Genomic DNA, 26228 nt, shown 5'->3' on the forward strand with positions numbered 1-26228 from the left:
AATGGTTTTTTTGTTCACAAAAGGATCAAGCAAAAAATGAAAAATGGTACAGTGAAAAGCTAACTTTCACTCATAACTGAAAGGGCAGAAAATGAAATAAAACGTATCTCTTAATACAAAGTCCCCATTAGCTATTTGCAAAAAGATTCCTTTTTCATGAGGTTAGTAACATTTACTTAAGGTTTCAATAAAGCAGTAGAATTTACCTCTATTAATTTTATTACTATCTACATATACATAAACTAAAGTGAGAAGGAAAAACACCAAAAAATTGAAATACCATATTAATTTTGTTGGCTTCTTACATGACATAAATAAAATTAGATAGTTGCCTCTTAAATTATAATCTAAAGGTTAAGAAAAATCAATAAATCCTTTGGAAGAGGTAGAGAAAAGGTGATTGATGGTGGTTGGGTTGAAGCTGGAGAATTAATATTAAAGTATTCTGAAGGGGGCAATATTAATTAATGAATTTAATATACTGTGGTAAAAATATTTAGAAAATAACATTCATACAGTCTTGGCAACTTCTAAATTGAAAACTGAATTTTTGTGTTTTGAAATTAAACTCTAATCTAAGAGATATAATGAGTTTTTAATTATGGAAACTCTATGGAAAAAGATTAATGAAGACATTACAACTTTTGCTAAGCTCACGCCCTCACCTGGTTATCCTGATCTTCTGAGAAGTCAATGAGTTCATCTTCCAGCATTTTACCACCTTCAGATGATTCTTCACTATAGTTTAGCCTGATTTTGCTTAATCCATCTGTATTAGTAAGAAACATTACATAATAACTACATGTCAGGAAATATAGAAAAATTAATACTACTGATTAACAGCAATTAAAGATACAAAATTCTTTAACATTTATCACAAATACTAAGGGAATTATTTTAAATAAAAACCTACATGTACATACCAATTAGAGTTGTTTATAATGCTCAGAACCTTTTAATTCATCAGTAAAGCAAAAAATTAATTCGATCAATTATATGAACCAAAGAAATGTAATTAAATATATGTTTGTGTGTGAGCTTTTTGTGTATGTACTGGGTATGCCAAAGATCTTCACCTAATAAGTGAAGCTACAACACTCTAAAAGTAACTTAAAAACTGAATAATTGGAATAGTTAACAACTTGTAGAACATAAAATGAAACACTACACAGTTTTGAAATTACCATGACAACAAAGTATGACGGTCAAATAATAAAGAACGTGAGTATAAATTATTTAAATTGCACAAGTTTGCTTTAGACAAATTAAAATGAGAAAATTTATGAGACTGAAAAGAATCAGTATGTTCGAATCGGAGTTATGGACAAGTTCTTGTAATTTTGCATCGTATCTCTTTTCTGCCTTGTCTATACTTGTAGGCTTTTCACTAAATAGAACAGTTCAAAGCTGCCAGGAAAATAAGCTACTAGTACTAAAGACCTAAAACCATGGCACCCCAGAGGTCCAATCCACAAACGCAACAACACGTTCAAAGTAACTTGCTTTCCAAAAGAACTCTAGCACATAAAACGATTACAACAGTTCAGCACAAAATAATGAACGTCATTATGCAGAACTCCATATTTGTAGGAAAATAAAATCTGCCTGGAAAAAAAAGCCAGGAACTATAATGTGTTGTTTATTATGAGCATGCTATTTTGAAGACAAGGTTTGCATGAAGCTAAAACCAAATCTAAATAAAATTTGTCCAAATCTTCAGGAAATTCAGAATCAGTAGATAAAAATTAGGCATAACATAAGTATCTAACCTACAAAATTGAACTATATGCATTTCTAAAAAGGGAGAGAAACAATGCAAATGGAAAGGTGGTAATTCAAATCTGCTGTTTTCTTAGTCTCAAGTTTCTTAGAATTTCTATTCAGTAAGGTCAACAGAAAAAGCCAAAATAAGATACTAGTGTAAACATAGTTTTCATGCACCATGGCAAGCCAAATATTTTATGTGGCATCAAACTGAAAATTTTAAGCAAAAACTTAATGCTACCACGCGTTCTTTTCCTATGGTTGCCCTTAAACCTTTATCCCTGGGAGAACATGCTACTCCACTTATTTGCTATCACATAAATCAACACTACATATTTGATACTATAGCACTTAACATGAATCACTTCAACATTATCACTATTATTCTCATGCTTGTTCTTGTTAGTTACAGTTCAGTTTGTCCCCAATTATGGGGGGACCCCATATACAATAGAACAAAATTATGTCATCTATACCATAATTATAATGGAACCTAGTGACATTTGGGGTTTAAATTTTTTTAACATACTTTAAAAGTTCTTCTAAATGTAAATTTATTTATTAAAAAAATGTTTATTGGGGGCATATACAACTCTTACCATAACTGATACATCCATCCATTGTGTCAAACATTTGTTGCCATCACCATTCTCAAAACATTTGCTTTCTACTTGAGCTCTTGGTATCAGTTCATTTCCTCCCCTTCCTCCCTGCTCCCCCCTTCAGTCATGAACCCTTGATAATTTATAATTATTTTGTCCCCCACTTTTCTGTTGTCCATCCCCCAGGGAAGAGGTTATATGTAGATCCTTGTAATTGGTTCCCCCTTTCTACCCCACTTTTCCTCTACCCTCCCAGTATCGCCACTCTCACCACTGGTCCTGAAGGGATCTGCCCTGGATTCCCTGTTTCCAGTTCCTATCTGTACCAATGTACAACCTCTGGTTTAGCCAGATTTGTAACGTAGAATTAGGATCATGATAGTGGGGGAGAAGGCATTTAAGAACTAGAGGAAAAGTTGTATGTTTCATCGTTGATACCCTGGCAACCTGACTGGCTCATCTCCTCCCCATGACCTTTCTGTAAGGGGGTGTGTACAGTTGCCTACAGATGGGCTTTGGGTCTCCACTCTGCACTCACCCTCATTTACAATATGATTTTTTTTTTTATGCCTGATAACTGATCCCTTCGACACCTCGTGATCACGCAGGCTGATGTGCTTCTTCCATGTGGGCTTTGTTGCTTCTGAGCTAGATGGCTGCTTGTTTACCTTAAAGCCTTTAAGACCCCAGACACTGTATCTTTTGATAGCCAGGCACCACCAGCTTCCTTCACATTTGCTCATGCACACATCTGGTCTTCAGCGATCGTGTCAGGAAGGTGTGCATCATGTTCTTGCATTGAGGAATTATTTGAGTGGAGGTCTAACGTCCATCTGCTGCCTTAATACTAAACCTATAAATATATGCACGTAGATCTATTTCCCTACCATTCTATATTAAGTATATTTACATAAGTACAAGGGAGCAACAAGTGATACAAAATTAGTGCCACGGAGGTGAGAGAGGTAAGGATTCAGCAAGGACAATGTAACTGAGATAAATTACTGAAACCCAAATGAAGGCTGAGCATGATAGTGAGACAAGAGGAAAGTAAAAGGAAATGGAGGAAAGAACTAGGAGGCAAAGGGTATTTATAGAGGTCTAAATACAGGCATGTACATATGGAAATGTATTTATATATGATAGTGGGGAAATATAGATCTACGTGCATATACTTATAGGTTTAGTATTTCAAGTTTTATTGACATGTAATTCACATACCAGAAAACTTAGTAGTTAAATCTATTAAACAGTTTTGTATATTCCTCACCTAAATCAATTTTAGAAGTTTCTTCATTCTTGTATCCATTAGGAGATCCCTTTTCCCCCAACAACCTCCCTTTGTCATAATCTTAACAAACTATTAATTTAGTTGCTGTATCTATACATTTACTTATCCTGAATTTCATGTAATGTAAATACAGAAAATAAAAAGAAACAAACACCCCATTAATCACAACAGAATAAAACACAGAAGAATCTCAATACGAACAATAGCAGAATGTAATAACTAGACAAGCTGAAAAGGGGTTAAATTTTTAAAGAAGAAACAAATGTTAAGATACTATTTTACCCTAATGTTATCTAAAATAACCCACATTCCAATACACTCTGATCTAGGAAAAGAACATTCATTCCTTGGTCAATTTAACTTAGGAAATTCAATGCAGCCTTAGTCCAAGAGGGGTTCTGTAATTTGATTTGGGGCTTTCACTGTCATCCCCAGCCTTATGCCACCTGGGTGTGCCGAATTTAAGCTCTGATACACAGAGTTTTAATTAGGCTTATTGGGAGTAGATCACCAGGTCTTTCCCCCTAGTCATAGTATTGAAGATATACTAAATCTGTTTAGCATCTTATTAATATACATGCTTCTACTGAGATAAATATGTAGTATTATCTTTCTTGGGTGGAGTGGGTTGTGCTTTCTAATTGCCTAACTCGTAACCACGCCATCACCAGGACTCACTCAGGAAAATATTACTGCCTGTTAATCATTTTAGTAACCACAAAGAAAAAGCTTTTAACTAGTCCCTAGCTGTTTTTAAGAGATAAAGAGAAAATACATGTAATCTAAACTTTATTGAAAATGCTTACCAGTTGTCAAACACCATATATAGTTTTAAAAAAAAGCACCTCCAAATTCTAAATAAATCCTTGTTTCCATTCAGAACCAAGCCAGGCAGAAAACTCCAAAGAATCCTTTAAGAACTATTTTACACAATTTTATTTCAGGAAAATAAATTATTTTTTCAGGTAACAAATTTAGAAGGTCAATTTTAAATACTGCAAGTTAATTTTGAGTAAAAAACTAGAGGGAAAATAAAGGAGGGATGCCACTGAAGCAAAGTAAATTAACTAATGTGGGGGGAATGATAGATGTCCTCCCTAAACTGCAATTGTCCTGGGAGGAATGCAACTCTCATAGTACGCCTTTTTTTTTCTCACTGAGCAAGCTCTGAGTCAGTGCACTCAGTGGCGTCGCACTGTGACTCTCTGGTCACAGTGAATTTTTTCATAAAACCAGTTTCGCTCAAACATCCGTTTTTTGTGACAGCTGATTTAAGTTAACTGCTTAAGACAACAGCATGCAGCTGTGAAATTTTATTTCCTGTTTGGGAAAAATGCCGCAGACACTATTGTGATGCTGAACACAGGTGACAAGGACAGCATTATGGGAAAAACACAAGCGTAAGAGTGGTTTTCTTGTTTCAAAAAAGGTGAAATGTTAACCTTAAAATTACTTAAAAGGTCATTTTGGAAATTCTTTTTAAATAAAAATTAGTAAAGTACAAGAAAGCATATTCTTGAAGAAAAATGAAAGGAAACAAAGGCAAATGTGGTAAAGAAAGCCTCGCTTTTCCAAGATACAGCATCTGGAGACTTAAAAGGCATGAAGTTAACTAAGCTGCCATCCAGCAGAAAAGTAACAAAGCCCACATGGAACAAGCACACCAGCCGGTGTGATCATGGGGTGTTGATGGGATCAGGTATCAGAATATCCAAAACAAATAAATACATCGATGCAAATAATGAGGTCGGAGTGGAGAACCGAAACCCAGTTGTAGACAACTGGACATTCCCTCACAGAAGGGTCACGAGGATGTTAGGAGTTAGGTAGGGTGCAGCATAGCACTGACTGAACACACAGCATTCTTTTAGTTCTTTAATGCCTGCCTCTCTACCTCACCACTCTCATGACCCCAATTCTATCTTACAAATCTGGCTAGACCATAGCGTGTACACTGGTACAGGTAAGAGCTCTCAACACACGGACACCAGGACAGACAAAACTCTCATGAACAGGAATGAGAGTAGCAATACTATGAAGGTAGGGGGGGAGAGGGGAGGAAGGGGGAGAAACAGGGAACCAACCACTATGATCCACATGTATAACCCCCAACAAAAATGTGGCGAAGGGAGAAAGTTGACCGTATAAGAAATGAAGAGTAAGAATTTATAATTTATCAGTGATCCAGGAGGGTGGGACGGGCGGGAAAAAGGAGTCAAGCAGAAAGAAAATGTTTTGAATACAATGATGGAATCATATGTACAAATGTGTTTGATACAATTGATGTATGCATTGTTATAAGAGCTGTAAGAGCCACCAATAAAATAACTTATTAAGGAAAAAAAGAAAACAAAGGTGCATTCTTAACAACGCTAAGAATGCTTTTTCCAAAAGCAATACTCAAGGAACTCTCTGGGGAGAGTTAAATCTCACCGACATGGGTGGTAGACATTATAATTAGCTAAGGGTGAAAAAATATGGTAAGCAACAGTTAAGACTTACTTAAAATCGTTAACAAAGAATTTAACAAAAGCAATTAACTTGCCCTAAATAAGCGAGGTTAGCTGTCGATTTGCCAAACCTTTATACACACAGTATTATATAATGATGTGAATAAGAAAAGCCACTCAATAAAATTGAATGATTTTTTAGCCAAGGGTTAAAATAAAAGAAATAGTAATCTATATACAAGTATTTTTGATTAAGGTTTTAACTATACAGTATTTCACCAGATTCAACTCCACCCCTCAGTGTGCGAATCTGATCTGATAATCATTTAATTGCAATGGATCTCACTTTATCTACTTTTACATTTTGAGTGAATTAATTTCCTTTAAAGTTCTAACACTGAGCAAACATTACTTATGCTGAATTCAACAAATTTCTTACGAAATTAAAATAAATCTGAGATCCAACAATGGAAAGTGTAAATCTGATTTAAAAATCATCTAAAAGATTGAGGGGGTAAGGGGAACACATGGAATATTTTTCCAATTTGGAAAAGTTCTATGACGATAGGACTACCTATTTTTCTCCAAGCCTACTAAATAAATGTTAGGCGAAATGAATGGATTTTATTGAACGCAAATTACTCCTTCGTTAACCCTATTTTAAAAAGTTAATAGCTTCTGAATGCTTTCATTGTTTCAAGAACACATACCTGTTTGGTGTGGAGAACTTAAATATTCATCCTGTAGGCCATTCTCACTTTTAGTCCTATCAACAGCTTTGTGGCAAGCAGATTCTCCTTTATTTGATTCTTCACTTTCACTTGAAGTATGATTAATTTTTTTCATACTACATTTCACATTGCATATATTTCTCCTACAACGAGGGTCACTTTCTTCCCGTACAGCATTTGAATCAAGTAAAGCTATACAATGCTTTCTGTTTAGAATCTTCTTAATTACAGGTTTGGCAGAAGAGTTTTGTGAAGAACAACTGTCCATTTCATAGGCTGAAGGAGAAGAAATACAACTGTCCTCTACAGTTGAACTTTTTTGTATGACTGTATTTTCGTGGTAATGAGGATTAGGTTCATATTTTGGTTTTTCCAAACCAGGGAAACAAACAACAGCCAAAAACCAATGTGCACTGTAAAACACAAATGAAACTACTGAATGTTATTATAAAATTTTATCATATTTGGCAATACATATAGCTTGAGGTTCCTTCTAAAGCTTTGTAAACAAATTGATTAAGATCCAATTTTTTCTCCAATTCTCCTCCCCATTCTTAAATTAACCCACTGTTTACATGATCATTGATCCATCATAGAATACAACATCGACTTAAACACATTTACTTTGGTTGATAGGCTTTAGAATTTATGCTTAAAGGATGTAGTTTGAATTCACTTTTATAGCAATTCATTTTCTTACTTTTGCTATGAATAAAATCATTACTTTTCCAGGCAACATAATATAGATTACTTTACAGTTCATCATTTTAATATAACCTCCCCCTTGTCCTCTATGTATAAAAGCTTAAGAAAATGTACTGGATTTATTTAATATTAAAATGTGCTCAGAAATCTATACAGACTATATAGTTTTTGACATTTTCTAAGTACTGTATTGTGGCAAAAGCCTCGAGGCCCTGATAGATTGGTACTAACAGTACTCAGCTGCTAACCAAAAGATAAGAGGATCACATAGCCTTGGAAACCAATGGGAGCAGTTCTACTCTGCCTGACAAGGTCACTGTGAGTTAGAAATAACGATGACAATGAATTTGATTTTGTGCCCATACACGCACAGGCACGTTTCTCTGCACGTAACGCACCCATGTATATTAGGCACATAGCACCCACGAGAAGCATACATGCTCTGAAGGTTGCGTGTTTGCTTTGTGTCTTCCCACCCCTGCCCATATAAATTGCACTGCACGTGTTCATTTTGGAAAAAATGTCGTATGAACACACATATGTAAGCAGTTATCTATATAACTACTTAAAGGGAAAGCCTTTAAAAACATGGCGGGAAATTCCATTAAAATTTTTTTACTTTGTATTTTGAAGTTTTATTGGCATAAAATTCACACATCAAACAAGTCCATAATCCAATTATACTGACTTATACAATCCTTACCATCATCAAATTTAGAATGTTTTCTTCTTTCATTATAATATCCCAATTTCCTTCTAACCTCTCTTGCCATAACACAAAAAAAACCCACTAATCTAGTTATTGACTCCAATAGATTTACCTATTCAGGATTTCATATACAGAAGAACAAATAAACAACATTAACACATTAAAAGAGAAAAACATCAATCAAAAAGAATGCAGAAATACTAAAAACTAGAATAAGCGTAAAATAGGTCAAAGGGGAGATAAAATGCACTGAACATAAAGTGGGTGCATAAGCAAATATGGTGAAGAAAGCTGGTGGTATCTGGCTATTAAAAGATATAGCGTTCGGGGTCTTAAAGGCTTGAATATAAACAAGCAGCCATCCAGCAGGGAAGCAAATAAGTCCCCATGGAAGAACGCACACCAGCCTGTGTGAACATGAAGTGTTGATGGGGATAGGTATCAAGCAATCAAACGGACACAACGTAAAAAGACAAAGTAGAGATCCAACACCTAATGTAATATAATTGGACAGTCCCTCAAAGAAGGGCCACATGGAAGGGATGATAAATCTAGGGAGTGTTACAGCACTGATGAAACACATAACCATCCTTTATTTCTTTATTATTTCCTCCCCTTAATATTATGGTCATAATTTCACCTCATTAATCTTGTTAGACCTGCGTATGTTCATTTGTATAATGAAGAGCGTTCAATGAATGAAAGCTAATACAGATAAACCTTCAGAAACAGTTAACAGGAGTAATGATTCCCCGAAGGTATAGGGAAGAATGGGGAGGGGAGGGAAAGGAGAGAGCAGAAAAGGAGAGTTGATAGTAATGATGACTGTATAACCCCACTTAAGGATAATGAATAACAGAATCACAGGTGAATTGATACATTGGATAGTGTAATATAAGGCAAAAATAATAACAATATATAATAAGGGTCCGTGCGGGATAGAGTGGGTAGGGGATAAAGGTGAGCTGATATCAAAGAATGCAAGAAGAAAGAAAATGTTTTGAAACTGATGGTGGTAGCAATTGTAAAATTATGCTGGATCTAACTGAATTATGGATTGTGATAATATCTGTAAGAGCTCCTAATAAAATGATTAGTAATAAAAAAAGACGAAACTTTTCAAAAATGGGGGGTGGGGGTGGAATGACAGGGTGTTAAATTTTAACCTAACTGCATCTGTGATAATCTACTTTCCGGAGCACTTTGCTACTCAAGACCCTGGTCTATGGTCAGAAGGTGTTCCTTATAGGCTTGATCTATGTATAGCTCCCCTTCACTTAAAAAAAAAAGGAAAATCCAAAAATTTGAAATGGGTCGTAAGGGAGATAAAATGATAGGATATTATATTTTGACTTAACCACATCTGCCATAATCAGCTTTACAATGTGTAAGACAACAAGGATATTCACATCCCTGGAACATAGTCATGAGAAGATTGACCAGAGGCTTAATCCATGTGTGAAACCTACAAATGAATTTTGGGTATCCACTGTCATCCACAGTCTTCTTCAAATTAGATGTTCACAATTTAAGCTCAGATACAATTCCCTCCTTTGGATTTGGATTGAATTATTTACATTCCTTAGATCACACCGGCTAGTGTGCAACTTCCATGTGGACTTAGTTGATATATCACTTAGATGGTTGCTTGTTTGAAGACAAGCCTTTAAGACCCCAGACACTTCCTTCTGACAGCTGTGCACCATCTAGTTTCTTCACCACACTTTGCTATACTACTGATATCGTTATGGGGTGAGCATGAAGCAAGGTCATGTCATAAGAAGTAATTGTGCTTAGACTGGAGTTAGAAGGAAGTGGGAGCCCCAAATAAATCCACATTATATATGTCTCTGGTTCACTTTAGAGATATTATCATTTTATGTTTGAGAATATTATCAACCAGGTAATTAATTCTATCAATAGTTTCATTAATTTAACCAATGGTACAGATCTTAAAACACTGTTTAGAAAAGGAAATGAATACAAGTACAGGCCAGCTACAAACCATAATACATGTTAATTCCATATTTCCATGAACTTTTTGCATTTATCTCAGGGCAACTGGGTGTGTATCAGGGTAGACTGTGTTCCATAGGGTTTCCATTGGCTAACTTTTCAGAAATAGATCCCTAAGTCTTTTTTCCCAGGCCTTTTGGGTGGGATTAAAAAGCCAAGCTTTAGGTTATCAGCCAAATATGTCAGTCATATATATCACCAAGGGAGGTAAAAAGGGTTCACTACTGAAAATAGTTATGCACATAAACGCCATGCAATTGTGAAATGAATGTACACGGAAAGGAAATAATTTATCAAAATATATCAAAACACTTAAATTACTAAAGTGTTACAGCTATCAAGTGGGTACTGAAAAGAGAGCTAATCCAGGTATCACAGTTCCCAATAGTGGGGGACAATTTAGAGTAAGAAATTACATGACCTGGGTAAGTAATTGTAAAACCAACACAGTGTTATGTGCTGGGGATACAATAAACAGGCTCTAGATCGTAGAGTGTTTTCTAGCATGGCACAACTAATACATTATTTAACATGGATTGGGCTAGTTCACATTCTGAGTTCTGCAAAATGTTTAATCAACCCAAGGTAGCATTGAGTGAAAAACAGCACTGCCTATCCCTTTTTTGGAAAGCATCCATAAAAAGGTCATAAAAGTTGATGTCATCCTCAGTAAAGCCCAGATGGGTAAGTGTTCTTCTGTTGTGCTAAGTGATTATGCCTCAGTATTCTACATGGAGTTAGGTCAGGCCTGGGTATCAGAAAGGGTAAGACACGAACTTACCACTTAGACAAATCAAAGACAGTTGATTTTGTCATGTTTCAGTTTAAAAAATATTAAAATGTGGAGAATGTGTTTTTAACATAGCTACAACCTAAGTCTGCCATAGTTTTAAATATTTCTTAGCTATGACAATATAGATAAGCCTTATATATTTTACTTTCTTAGCTATGAGCTAGGATAAAAACATTCCTTGGCTAACAGAAAGGTGAATGAGATAATCTTGAAGTCCCTTCCAATTTCAGCTAACTCAAGATATGACCCAAATATTAAATTTCTTCTCCTTGTCAATTACTTAGACAATTTTTAACAGACATATTCTCTACTTTAGAGATAATTAGTACCACCAAGAATATATAAAAATAAATAATAAATATGTGAGTCTATCTTTTTGTACCCATGGGGCCTCCTGGGTAGATGACTGACTGGGTGGCAGCTAACCATAATAACTTAGTGTAAGTACCATAATATAAACATTTGTGACTCTATCTCTTAAAACAGTCCCTTTTGATTTAGAAGTTATTCTCCTACGTTAAGGGCAGACACCTATACTTTTGCCCATTTTTCCTACCAAGATTTCAGGAAGCATTAACAGTGATTTCCATTCACATCAGATGTAGTGTTGAAAAGGGATGTGTCTCTACCGCTAAAGTGAATATTGGCTATTAAGAGCTTCAAGCAATTTGAACTGGGAGGAGATAAGAAGAGTAAGGGCCAGGTGATTCAGTTCTAAGCTTCATCGCGATGTGTCTTCAAATTCTATTTCTATTTAAATTTTTTGTTTATTTTCTAACAAATGGTTTTCTTTCTTTTTAATAAATCGTTTTATTGGGAACTTTTACAGCTCTTGTAACAATCCATACATCAATTTTATGAAGCACAGTTGCACATATGTTGCCATCATCATTTTAAACCATTTCTACTTGAGCCCTTGGAATCAGTTCCTCTTTTTTTCCTTCCTTCTCCCGCCCTTGGGAGTCCTTAATAAATTATACATTATTATTATTATTATTATTATTTTCATTTCTTACACCGCCCACTGTTGCCCTTAACCCATATTTCTGTTGTTCTTCCCCCTGGGGGGTGGGGTGGTTATAAATCGATCACTGAGATTGGTTCCCCACAAATGGTTTCAGTGTAAGTTCAACGTTAGTTTACAACAGTAATAAGATTGACTTCAAATGTTACTCTACATGACAGGTTCATGTAAGGAAACTTACCTTAAATTGGGGAGAATGAAGAGTGCAATATTTTATTTTAAAAATTCATAGTTTTGAAGAAGCGGTGTATTATAATCAATATTTAGACTTTGCTTACTTTTGACTGGACTAATTAATAGAACACAGGTCTCATGATTAAACTATTTATTTAAGTACACAGAATTTGACTATAGTTTTTTTTAAGTAGTACATTCAGAAGCTGACTTGTTATTCACAATGAGTCCTTCTAATATAACAATTTAACAGAAAATCAACTTCAAAATTATACTGAGACCATGTTAAAATGAGACAAAGGAAAGCCACTTCATAATTTGTAGCTGAGTCAAGTAACAAGGTCATAGTAGATTCAAGTAATAGCTAACATCCCTCTCTCCTGATACAGATTTTGTCACAACAACCAACCAAGCATAAATCATATTTCTCACAAATCATTACTTCTGACCCTCCCCGAAATTCCTTCATGAAACCCAAATCTAAAAGATTCTTTCATGCTCCTTCTTAATTAGATACTTCATGGTTTCTTTTGCATGTCTTGTCTCTCGTAATTATAACACAAGTTGTTCAACTACAGGTTTATCCCTGGTGGGCTCTGATTGGAGGGTGTAGGAAAAGAAATCACTTGCATCACACAGTATTATCCTAATAGAATAGCATAATGGGAAAAATGTTGAGCTGCCAACACCACAATAACTGATTCAAATCCACCTGTTGCTCCTTGAGAAAAAGATGAGGCTGTCTTCCTATAAATATTTACCCTCGTGGAAAACCTAAGAGCGAGAACTGGCTTGATGGTAATGCCTAAAAACTGTCTTTAAACCATGCCTCTAGTCATTGAGCCACCAGTGAGCATGAATCAGAATGAACTAGGTGACAGTGGGTACAACTATCTGTTATCAACAGTTTAGTAACTGAGAATTACAATGGTGAAGTACCTTCGTTTATTTATAAAATTGCTTCCAGTGGACAGAATAGATAAATTTCCTAATTCCACCCATCCTTCTCTTTTGGGGTTAGGAGACATTTTTTTGAGAACCAAAAGTCCAAATAAAGTCTTCTAAATTAGTTATCTTTTGGTATACAATAGCCTTTTCTATTTTAATGACACTGATTCATGTTTATCAATATCAGAGGACTTTAAAATGTTTGTGGATACACAAAAATGAAAAGATAAAATCTTTCCATGAACTACTCAAAGTACCTTCATAAAACTAAATTTCAAAAGATAACTGGTCTAGTGATTGCAAAAATAATTGTCATATATGATTCACTTTTGGGAAACTATCATTTTTCATAAGAAGTTTGCATAAAATTCCCCAATAAATTTCTCTGAAATGTTAAAAATAGATTTCTACATCTCAGAATCTCATTTTCTGAAAACTGTCAGCCCATTTACAGAAAGAAACAATTTAAAGAAAGTAAACTAAAAAAATTAATTAAAAAATTAAAAAAAATAAAGAAATTCTTACTCACGCTTCATTAAGGGGTACAAATATAAAATCCTTCTCAAAAATATCTACATGCCGGGTCCAGGTTTTTACTCTCCCATGTCGCTTTTGCTGTATTCTGTAAGACAAAAAATAAATATCAATATATATCATCTAAGTGTCTAGTGCTTTGGCTTATATGCATTGATTTATAAATTATGACGAATCACCAGCACAAACATTTGTTTATGAAGGTTTATCCAGGTGAGGAGAGAGAAAATAAATTATCTGAGACGGATTCAGGGAAACCATGAAAGTGGAGAAATATTTAATTCCAGCTATTATATCCTACTATTTCCTAGATATACCTGGTGTATCGGGGCATTACTTACAGAAACCTAGGAGAAAAGATGAAAGAAAAAACATATCTGAGGGTGATAGCAAGAAAATAATTAACATTAACCCTAAGACACACAAAATCAGCTGTTTGAAACCACAACCTGCTCCAAAAGAGAAAGAAGAGTCTTTCTATTCCTAGAGATTTAAGAGTCTCAAAACCCCACAAAGGCTGTTCTACCCTGCACTGTAGCATCTCTCTCAATTAGAATCAACTCAAGGGCAGTAAATTTTAAATGAGAACCCACCAAATTGGCAGCTACTGGTACAGTGAAAAAACATTACTTTATGTTAGCAGGGATCATGTCAAACATCAAAGTTATGCAACAAAAAAAAAGAGGTACTTTCTTTTAAACAGTTACCAGAAAGTATTACAGCTGATTGTTTAATATGGAAGAAAAACTAGAAAATAACTCATACCCAATATGGTGTAGTGAGTTAGGTGTTGGGCTGCTAACTGCAAGATTAGCTGTTCAAAGCTACTAGCTGCTCTGTGGGAAAACATGCAGCGACCCCCATAAAGAGCTGTGGTCTTGGAAAACCACAGGCACAGTTCTATCATCCAATGAGTCAGAAGCAACTTGACGGGAGTGATTTTTGGTAATATCTAGAATAGCAATGGCAAAATAACATCAGAACAAAACAAAGCAAGAGAGCAATCTGTATTTAATAAGTGATCTCTTCAGAGAGACTATTAGGCATATCGAGGAAGCACTGTTCCAGATATCACACCTAGATTACTTTTATGAATACCAAGTGTTCTTTAAGCTTAATAATATTAGGAGTTATAGCACTTTAACAATAAAATATTAACAGAACTGAATGATAGTGCTTCAATGTAAGTAAATCTTATTGTCATGTCCAAGTGACCTCATCTGTTAAATGTTTTTAAAGAGCTTGACTTACGATAGATTGGTTGTTTCATGAAGGTTTCTCCTCTCTCGCTGATTAAGGCGTTTATAAAAAAAAGAACTGAATATATGAATTCGGTCGGCTTCCTCTTTCTTCAGTTTTTCAAGCACCAAATATCTAGTTTATAAAAATAATTCCCATGTAATGCAATTTAAACAGCCGGCCAAGCAATGAATGATGGTTGTATTGTAAACATTTAAAAGAGAACTCATCCCACTTTCTACTCAAAGTCATTCCACTTCTCCATTTTAGTGGCAAGATTATTTAATAGTTCTTTGGTACCCATGTCTTTCTTCATCTCTATTTAATCGGCCCCAATAACTCTACCTCCTAAAGACTCAAGTTATCTTCACTCCTACTAACATCACTGTTAGGTCTCTTAAATCACCTCTCATCTAAACTTCAAGTCAAAATTATCTGATAGAAGCTGAACTATAGTACTACTACTCTGATTAAAACATTTTACTCTTGTTACAATGTTTTATTGAAGCAATCAAACTGATATAAATGAGCACAGACAGAGTACAGCCCCAAACCCACCTGTAGGCTCGTTGGGCAGCCCTTCACAGAAGAGCCACTGCCCAGGATGCAGTACAGCACTGATGAAACACATAACTACCCTCTTTAGTATTTGCTCCCCTTACTATTAAGGTCCTGTTAGACCTGTATATGTTCATTTGTAAAATTAAGCCGGGAGTAATGATTCCCTGAGAGTACAGGGTGGGGTGGGGGTTGATAACAATGATGATTGTAAAACCCCACTCAAGGGGAACAAACAACAGAATTGCAGATGAATGGATACATTGGATGGTTTAAGACACAGCAGATAATAATAATAAAAAACTGGGAGAGCAGAGTGAGGGTTGGGTGGAAAGGGGGAACCCATTACAAGGATCTACATATAACTTCCTCCCAGAGAGACGGACAACAGAAAAGTGAGTGAAGGGAGATGTCGGACAGTGAAGGATATGACAAAATAATTGATAAATGATCAAGGGTCCATGAGGGAGGGGGGAAATAGAAAATAAATAATCAAACAGTAATATATAACTGAGTAAGTGTTTCTGGGGGGTAGGCTGGAGGAGGGAGGGGATAAAGAGGAGCTGATATAAGAGTTCAAGAAAGAAAATGTTTTGAATCTGATGGTAGCAACAATTGTACAATTATGCTTAACCTAAGTTAAGCTTGTGAATTGCTACAATATCTGTAAGAGCTCCCAATAAAATGATGAATAAAAATGTTTTATTTTAAAATTGTGCATTATAAACATTAATAATCAAGAATTTGAAAACAAATCATGGTGGTAGGTTTCAATAACCGGTTTTATTTGTTAAATACATCAGAACAGCTTTTTGTGCTGGCAGTGCTGCCGTCAACATGGCAAACATTCCCACAACCCGCTGGACTTTCCATACGTGTGCCAAGCAGCAATCCTGCAAAGTGACACAGTACAAAGGGGGCAGGCTAAGTCAGTTTTCCAAAAGACACTAAAGCTACAAAGAAGATCAACTGTCCTGAGATTTAAATGTGTTGAGCCCAACACAGACTTAAGAGAATATTGGCGCTCTCCTCCCTCTCTCCGTTTCTCTGCCACCCTGAGTGTGGTGGTGCTCCGACTTCACCATGTCGTCTCATAAGACTTACAGGATCAAGAGATTCCTGGCCAAGAAACAGAAGCAGAATCGGCCCATTCCCCAATGGATTTGAATGAAAACCGGTCATAAAATCAGGTACAACTCCAAGAGAAGACATTGGAGAAGAACCAAGCTGGGGCTGTAAGGAGCCCCCTGAAGGGTGGCACGGATGGCCGCATTTTCCCAGGCTCAAATTTTGTCCCCATCTGATGACTTGAATTTCTATTGGCAAATTAATCTGGTTTATTCCTTGGTTTTTTGCTTCCTAATCAAGTTTAACAATAAATGATGTAAGGCTGTTGGTGTGGAAAAAAAAAAGAGAATATTGGCTACTAAGAGCTTCAAGCAATGTGAACTGGGAGATGATAAGAGTAAGGGCCAAGCGATTCAGTTCTAAGCTTCATCGTGGTTTAATGACAAAACAATAAATTTTGATTTTACATTCACTTTGTTTGGTTGCATTTGGTCATTTCGGAGGTTAATAGACACTTCTAGTAGAGGAATAAACTTACTTATACTTTAAGGTTTTTCTGGGTCGCTGACTCTCATTTTGGATTGAACGTGACTGGTTGCATTAATAACACAAACAAGTTAGCACTTTATAATTGTTTGCTATTATGAAGTCACTGGTTATTGGCTATTGTGAGAGATTAATCAAAACCTGAGACTTACAGAGTAACATTTAATCCACAGGAGAAAAATATGGAAATAAATGTAAAAAAAGGTACAACAGAATACACTAGAAAACATTAGAAAGCTCTGAACATGCTGGTAATTGTTTTGTTTCATGCCCTTATCCATTTCCTTCATAAACCAGTAAACACATACCAATTTATGCCAAACACTACAGGTATTAATATGTATGGACGTACATACTGGGTTATGATAATAACTTACCCAAGAATGTTTTCTAAAACTAGATTCCAAAGAGAATGAACTATTTTTTGTTTTATCTGTACTATGTTAGTAATTCTACTATTGCTTCAATCCTAACTTTGTGTTCTTTATAAACTATACATTTCTATTAAAGCAATCACATAGAATATAAGGTTGGTACCTAATGAACATTAATTCAAGGAAGTAGATGAAATAGTATTTTACTAGCTGCTAAACGAATCATTTCCAAACATGGTGATAGCAAACAGTACCTGTTTGGGAAGAAACACTATATCAATAATATATGAAATCACATTTTTTGAACATGTTGCATGTGCCACTTTCCTTGCAATTGACTTATTTAATTATTTTAGAAATTATCATTATTTCTATAAAAACTAGGATATACAAGAGACTAACTACTTCCAAACATCGTGCAATAAGTGGTAATGAAAGAATTCAAAGCCCATACAGTTTGATGCCAAAAATCAGATATACAATAGGATACAAAATGAAAAATTAGCTACATATTTAGTAGAAAAATAACTTACTTTAAATAAAAGTCAATAATAACATCATTTAAAAATTCCCCTTCATTTAGACAGTGCAGGTCCTCATTTGTAACAGAAATTCCTCCTTTAGCTGGAGGTGGTGGATATACTATTAGTCTGCAACAAAACAAACAAAAGTATTACACACTATACCAGGGGAGAGAAAGAAATTCAGAACACTGCAAATAAGAAGGAATTCTCTCACTTCTCTACAGGACCAATAAAGATGGTATGGCTCTCTCCAGTTTCTTCATCATCATCAAAAAATTGGAATTCTTGTTTGCTTCGAAGTTGTATTTTAGATTCAAAGGACACCTGGGAAAGGAAATTAAACTATCAACTCATAAAATCAACTGGGAAAAATTGCAAAATTGAGAACCCCAGAGGATTAAAAATATCTATCTATAAATATTTGTGCATGATATTTGACAACCAAAACAAAACATAAAACTTAGGGACATTTTACTTTTTAAATATAACTTGTACAATAGTGATGTTCTCCAAAATTTATGTAACACCAGTTTTCTAGTATTTTGTCCCAAGATGGCTATTATCCATATTAAATTAGATTATGAACATTAGTAAAATTCTAAGAACAGATACAGTGTCCACTGCCCTACCCTCCCACCCCAAAAGCAATAAACCCACCTAAATCTAATGGCCACAGATGTAAAGGCAGAAGCCCAGAGAAAATAAAGAGGGGGTACCCCCCCTTAAAAAAAAAAACCCAAACAGGAATTACGCTGGGTGGATCAGAGCTTTAGTAGTTCACATTTTTGCCACTAGGCTAGCATTGAGTAACTCACTCTGAGTTAAGTGCACCCAGTGGCATTGACTGGAAAGGTTCTCTCTGGTTACAGTGAATTTTTTTATCAAAGTAGTTTCCCTAGAACCTTGTTTTTGGTGATGGCTGATTAAAGAGAACAGCGTTTGACTGTGAAATTTTGTTTCCTGCTCTCTGGAAAAATGCCACAGAAACTGTTGTGATGCTGAACACAGTTTATAAGGGGGAAACTCAAGTGTATAAACGGTTTTCTCATTTCAAAAAAAGGTGTAATGTTAATTGACGAAAAACCTTGTTCTGGATGTCAACTTCCCAAACGGACAAAAATGTCCACTTTTAGTTTTTAGTTTATTTGGAGTTTGTTCCACCAGGTCTGACTGTTAATAACGCTTTCTATTGAGAGGTTCTGAAAAGGTTGTGTAACGGTGTGCAACAAAAATGGCCTGATTTATGGCAGGTGGAGAACTGGTTTTGCACCACATCGCACCTGCAGATGCAGCAATTTCAGTGAGCCAGTTTCTAGCAAAAAAAAACCAAAAACCAGCATGCCTCAGTTGCACTACACACCTGACCCAGCTGCTCTATGCAAATTCTTCATTTCCTTGAATGAAGGACATTAAAGGACAGTGATTTGAGGACGTAGAAGTGGTAAAGAAAGAAATAAGGGAGGTGCTGTCAGCTATCCAAACAGATGAATTTGAAAAATGTTTCCAAGTATGGAATCGCATAGATGACAAAAGTGTTAAGTATAATGGGGATACCTTTGAAGGTAATAAGGTTGTATTTGGAAAAAAAATTTAAACAGATAACTTTGAAAATATTCCAGTTTTTTGGGGTACTCCTTCGTAATCGATTAAGCACTATACCCACTTCCATTTGTGAGTTTTTATATGGGAGCACAGAGACTCACTTTCTCTTGAGGATCAGATGGTTAATTTGAAGCCCAGATCTTGTACGTAGCAGACCAACGCTTACCCAACAGCACCATTATAGCTCTACGCAAAATTGTGGCGTGTACATGCATATACACTGTCATTGAGTCATCTCAAACTCATAGGAATCCTTGATGATTTTCAAGGCTGGAAGCAGATTTCACATCTTTCTACTGTTAGCACTACAGCGTTTGATCCACTGACCTTTTGGTTAACAGAGAATTGCCTAAACACTGTACTACCAAAGCTACCTTGCACAACACAAAGATAAATTAAAAAAGTGATCTTTAGAGAAAAGTCTGCTTTTTTTCTTCTGGCATCTCTTACAAGCAAATCACCAAAATAAAAAGCATCTCTTCTTCTTTCCTCTGCTCTTTACCTAACTCACTAACCATGTGTGAGTCTTTTTCTGCTCATCTTTACCACGACAGTGCCTTGCATAGCCATATTTCTAAAATTGTACTCATGTTGAAAGAGTAAGCTTTCCTAATATAAGTCAGCAAAGTTTAGTTGCTGGGGTAGGTGACAAATTCAGAGATCTTACTTGTATTATCTAAAATATATTACTTGTTACAATGGCACTGTGTTACCGCTGGTAGAGCTTTCAGCAAAGTTGCCTAACTGTATGAATAAATATTCTGGAACTACAAGTATACACTGACAACCAAGACCACTGATACACATTTTCCACTTTCCAAGTTCTCAAAGATGTATAAAAATGTTATACATAAATGTAAAATGCATCAAGAAATTAAATTCTAAATTCCTTGGGATAGGGGGATGTATGGGGTAAGGAAGTGGTGTTAACAAACCCAGGGACAAGGGAACAACATGGGATCCAAATTGGTGGTGAGGGGGGAGTGGCAGGCCTGGTAGGGAATGATCAAGGGTAAGGTAACGTAAAGAAGAGGTATAGCTGTAACCCAGGGGGGGACGGAGCATGATAGTGGGGCAGGAGGAAACTCAAGGGAAATAGAGGAAAGAGCTAGGAGGCAAAAGGCATTTACAGAGGTCTATTCAAAGACATATAAATGCAAATATATATATATATATGAGGATGGGGAAGTAGATCTATGTGCATATATTTATAGGTTTAGTATTAAGGTGGCAGAATGACCTTGGGCCTCTACTCAAGCACTCCCTGAATGCATGAATACTTTCTTCTATTAAATTGGCATTCTATGATGCTCACCCTCCCGACACAACTGCTGAAACCGAAGCGGGTGAACAAGTAAATGTGGTGAAGAAAGCTGATGATGGCCGGCTATCAAAAGAGATAGCGTCTGGGGTCTTAAAGGCTTGAAGATAAACAAGCGGCCATCTAGCTCAGAAACAACAAAGTCCACATGGAAGAACACACAAGCCTGTGTGATCACGTGGTCCCGAAGGGATCAGTTATCAGGCATCAAAGAACAAAAAAATCATGCCATTGGCTGCACACCTCCATGATATGATCGCCGAGGAAAAAAGGGTGCATAAGCAAAAGTGGCGAAGAACACTGATGGTGCCCAACTATCAAAAGAGATAGCATCTGGGAGTCTTAAAGGCTTGAAGATGAACAAGCGGCCATCTAGCTCAGAAGCAACAAAGCCCACATGGAAGAAGCACACCAGCCTGTGCGATCATGAGGTGTCAAAGGGATCAGGTATAAGGCATCATCAAAAAAAAAAATCTTACCATAGTGAATGAAGGGGGAAGTGCAGAGTGGAGACCCAAACCCCATTTGTAGGACACTGGAGATCCCCTCACAGAGGGGTCTAGAGGAGGAGATGAGTCAGTCAGGGTGTGATGTAGCACCAATGAAGAATACAGCTTTCCTCCAGTTCCTAAATGCTTCCTCCCCCCGCCCCCACTACCATGATCCGAATTCTACCTTGTAAGTCTGGATAGAGCAGAGGTTGTACACTGGTGCAGATAGGAGCTGGAGGCACAGGGAATCCAGGGTGGATGATACCTTCAGGACCAGGGGTGTGAGGGGCAATACTGGGAGGGTAGAGGGTGAGTAGGTTGGAAAGGGGGAACCGATTACAAGGATCTACATGTGACCTCCCCCCTGGGTGATGGATGACAGAAAAGGGGGTGAAGGGAGACGCCGGATAGGGCAAGATATAACAAAATAATAAACTATAAATTATCAAGGGCTCATGAGGGAGGGGGAAGCGGGGAGAGAGGGAGAAAAAGAGGGCCTGATGCAAAGGGCTTAAGTGGAGAGCAAATGCTTTGAAAATGATTAGGGCAAAGAATGTACAGATGTGCTTTATACAATTGATGTATGTATATGTGTGGATTGTGATAAGAGTTGTGTGAGCCCCTAATAAAATGTTAAAAAAAAAAAAGAAATTAAATTTCTTTAAAAGAAGTTGTAAAATGCCAATAACATCACTGGAAACTACAAGTAAGGCTAAGACACAAGGTAAAATTAATACGGATGTAGCAGTATATGTATGCATAGGTTGAAATAAGGGGGGAAAAGAAGAGAAAATGATTTTAAAAGAAGAGAGACAAAATAACAATTTATAAATTATCAAGGGCTCATGAGGGAGTGGGGAGCGCGGAGGGAGGGGAAAAAAGAGGACTTGATGCAAAAGGCTTAAATGGAGAGCAAGTGCTTTGAAAATGATTAGGGCAAAGAATGTACAGATGTGCTTTATGCAATTGATGCAGGTACACGTATGGATTATGATAAGAGTTGTATGAGCCCCTAATAAAAGGTTTAAAAAAAATTCAAAACAAAAACCAAAAAAGAGAGATTAAAACAATAGTGTGAAAAAAGGAATTCCTAATAGAGTTATGGATTATGTGTATTATGAAAAATGGTGCATGGAGTGTTAAAAATTTGCACTTAAATAAATTGAATTTGTTATGAACATGTCTGAAAAGCTCTCATCTAAGGCACAGAAGACAAGATATCAGCGCCTTTGTAAGAGCAAAATGAATTCTGCTAAATTTGAAGGAAGAACAAACATCAGGTTTATAATAGTGCTTGGGTGAAAGCTTCGAAAGAATGCTGAAATCATCCAACCTTCATGCACAAACAGTTTAGAGAGACTTGAGTTTACAAATGGGTGACAGAATCAGAACTGAGAGGGTGCTGACGATGAAGGCCACGGCAGCAGAGCCTTCACATCAATTTGTGAGGGAGTGACTTTGAGTGTGTCCGAATCAAGAAAGACCAGCAATTAAAAAGCAGAAACAATACACCTAACTATAGACATTTCAACTGCATAAGCTCACAAATCTGATTGAAAAAAAATTTCTGATCAGATGGGTACCAGATATGCTCAACCTACAACAGTTTCAGACAAAAGCAGAACTTTCTATGGGAATTTTAAACAAGTAGGATCAAAATTCTAAAGCATTTCTTAGAACTGCAACAGAGTAACAGTACAATTATGAAGGCAAAGTACAATCAAAGCAATAGCTACCAACAGAAAGAAGTGATCCAGACAAAGCAAAAGCAGATCAGCTAAAAGCTAAGGTCATGGCAACAGTGATCTATCTTCAAATGTTCAAAGCATTTTGCTTCTTGACTTTCTAGAAGATCAGAGATTACGTGTACTTCTTATGAGTGTTTAGAGAATGTTAGCTACAGTGTTAGCAAAAACACCGAGAAACCTGCTTCAGAGTCCTTCACCACGAGCATCTACCCGCTTTCATCCATCAGGGACAACTGTATGAGTTTTGACAGGAAATGCTTTTGCTTTCTCTTCAGTTCCTAATCTTAAAAAAGCCTTTAAAGATAAAGAAGACTACATTGACAAAGTTTCATGCCCAAGCCCCTCAGTTCTTTAGAAAAAGACTAAATGCCTAGCATCTTAACTAGATGTTGTTCATGTTCAGAAATAACACAGATATATATTTTTACCTTTTCATTCCATATTATCCATGAACTTATTCCTGTCCCATCATATCTGCTACCTAGGTATCATTACTATTAACATTTTAACACAAGACAGTTTACAAATCATGTGCAAAAGCTAATACTTTTGAAATTGAAATAAAAATAAAACATCTGACCAAAATAAGCAATATTATAAAGAATCATTCTCTTTAAATCTATTTTAACTTCAATATTTACATTTTTTATTTTGTTTTCCTTTTGCACACAGCTTCCTTTGATACTTTCTTCATAGGTTCTTGTACAGGCAACAAGTCTGCTATTGGCTTCTTCAAAGGGAATTTTGGAAAAAAAATTGGCAACATTATTCTTTATACCAATTTCTGTAATGATATTTTCAAATAGCATATTTCTCTGAAGATCAAGGCCAGTTTGAAAAATTAAAATAATATATTGTTCTTCTAGATCTGCAAAGAAAAAAATATGAGTTAGTCTACATGAACCAAATAAATGGGAGGGGGCATAAAAAATAAGTGAAAAACTTTCCACATTTTCTAATTCCACGTTTGTCATGAATTAAAAAAAAATCATTTTATTGGGGGGGGGTTTGTCATGAATTTGACACCTTTTAGAGATATTAGAATAAGAGTAACAAGTAGTTATTTCTAAGATATCAGAAATACTGATTGAAACATTTAAACTCATTTCCCGAATATAGTACATATGACAAAACTATTGGAATAAAGACTATTGTTAGTATTAACTGAATTATTCTCTTTACTTATAAAAAATTATCTAGCAAACTGTATTAGCTCTAGAGAATTTAACAGGAAAACTACTATTCATTAATGTGCCAGTTCTTAACAGTATTACTAGTAAATATAATATAACCATTTATCAATAAGCAGAAGCAGTAATAAAAAATCTGAATCATTGCTTAAAAGTATTTTAAAACCAGTTAATGCTATTTTAGAAGCATTGGAAGTAAAAATTAAGTTTGAAAACTACATCTATTTATTATTATAGGGAATATAAATCCACTGTAAGACCTTGAGAACGCAGGTCTGTCTAAATAAGGTAGGCTGGATGAACAATCTGGAGAAAACAATGGGACTGACAGTTCCAGGGGGACATGGAGAGTTAACACACCCAGGGACAAGTAAACAACAAGTGACCCAAATCGGTGGTGAGGAGGGTGTAGGAGGCCTGGTAGGGCGTGATCAAGGGAAATGTAACCAAGGAGTTACTGAAACCCAAATGTAGATTGAGCATGATAGTGGGACAAGAGGAAAGTCAGAGGAGATGGAGGAAAGAGCTAGGAGGCAGAGGGCATTTATAGAGGCCTAAATAAAGACATGTAAATATGTATATATTTATATGAGGATGAAGAAATAGATCTATGTGCATATATTTATAGGTTTAGATATTAAGGTAGCAGATGGACATAGGACCTCCACTCAAGTAATCGCTCAATGCAAGAACACTTTGTTCTATAAACTGGCATTCCATGATGCTCACCTTTTGATGCGATTGCTGAGGACAAGGTGGGTGCATAAGTAAATGTGGTAAAGGAAGCTGATGGTGCCCAGTTATCAAAAGATAAAGCATCTGGGGTCTTAAAGGCTTGAAGGTAAAAAGCAGCTATCTAGCTCGGAAGCAACAAAGCCCACATGGAAGAAGCACACCAACTTGCGTGATCACGAGGTGCTGAAGGGATCAGTTATCAGGCATCAAAGAACAAAAAATCATATCACTGTATGCTCACCTGCATGACACAATAGCTGAAGACAAATGGGTGCATAAGCAAATGTGGCGAAGAAAGCTGATGGTGCACGACTATCAAAAGATATAGCGTCTGGGGTTTTAAAAGATTGAAGGTAAACAAGCGGCCATCTAGCTCAGAGGCAACAAAGCCCATCTGGAAGAAGCACACATGCCTGTGCAATCATGAGGTGTTGAAGGGATCAGGTATCAGACATCATCAGAACAAAAAATCATTTCATTGTGAATGAGGGGGTGAGTGCCGAGTGGAGTCCCAAGGCCCCTTTTTAGGCCACTGGACATCCCCTTACAGAGGAGTCTCGGGGAGGAGACGAGCCAATCAGGGTGCGATGTAGCAACGATGAAACATACAACCTTCCTCTAGCTCCTAAATGCTTCCTCCCCACACACTATATTCATGATCCCAATTCTACCTTACATCTGGCTAGACCAGAGGATGCACACTGGTACAGATAGAAACTGGAAACACAGGGAATCCAGGGCAGATGGTCCCTGCAGGACCAGCAATGTGAGTGGGAATACTGGGAGGGTGGGGGAAGGGTGGGTTGGAAAGGAGGAACCTATTACAAGGATCTACATATAACCTCCTCTCTGGGGGACGGGCAATAGAAAAGTAGATGAAGGGAGACGTCGGACAGTGCAAGATAGGACAAAATAATAACATAAATTATCAAGGGTTCACGAGGAAGGGGGAAGCAGGGAGGGAGGGGGAAAAATGAGGAGCTAAAGCTAGGGGCATAAGTGGAATGCAAATGTTTTGAGAATGATGAGGGCACTAAATGTACAAACATGCTTTACACAATTGATGTATGTATGGATTGTGTTAAAAGTTG

The 26228-nt window shown here is 36.3% G+C and overlaps 1 protein-coding gene across 7 annotated transcripts in view; it reads right to left on the minus strand.

Moving 5' to 3' along the window:
• The window catches only part of SENP6 (SUMO specific peptidase 6), a 115818-nt gene that overhangs the window by 5464 nt on the left and 84126 nt on the right, over positions 1-26228 (minus strand). For 6 of the 7 annotated variants that reach the window (XM_075554880.1, XM_075554878.1, XM_075554879.1 and 3 more), the window contains 7 exons: positions 23854-24080; positions 18265-18374; positions 18060-18176; positions 14993-15115; positions 13737-13829; positions 6818-7251; positions 666-769 (listed from right to left, as the gene is read on the minus strand). In XM_075554880.1, coding sequence (XP_075410995.1) covers positions 666-769; positions 6818-7251; positions 13737-13829; positions 14993-15115; positions 18060-18176; positions 18265-18374; positions 23854-24080 — 1208 coding nt within the window. Of the gene's footprint in view, positions 1-665; positions 770-6817; positions 7252-13736; positions 13830-14992; positions 15116-18055; positions 18177-18264; positions 18375-23853; positions 24081-26228 lie in introns of those variants that run through there. The other variant, XM_075554883.1, reaches the window with a different exon arrangement.

This window comes from Tenrec ecaudatus, chromosome 7, assembly GCF_050624435.1.
Source record: "Tenrec ecaudatus isolate mTenEca1 chromosome 7, mTenEca1.hap1, whole genome shotgun sequence".
Taxonomy (NCBI): Eukaryota; Metazoa; Chordata; class Mammalia; order Afrosoricida; family Tenrecidae; genus Tenrec; species Tenrec ecaudatus.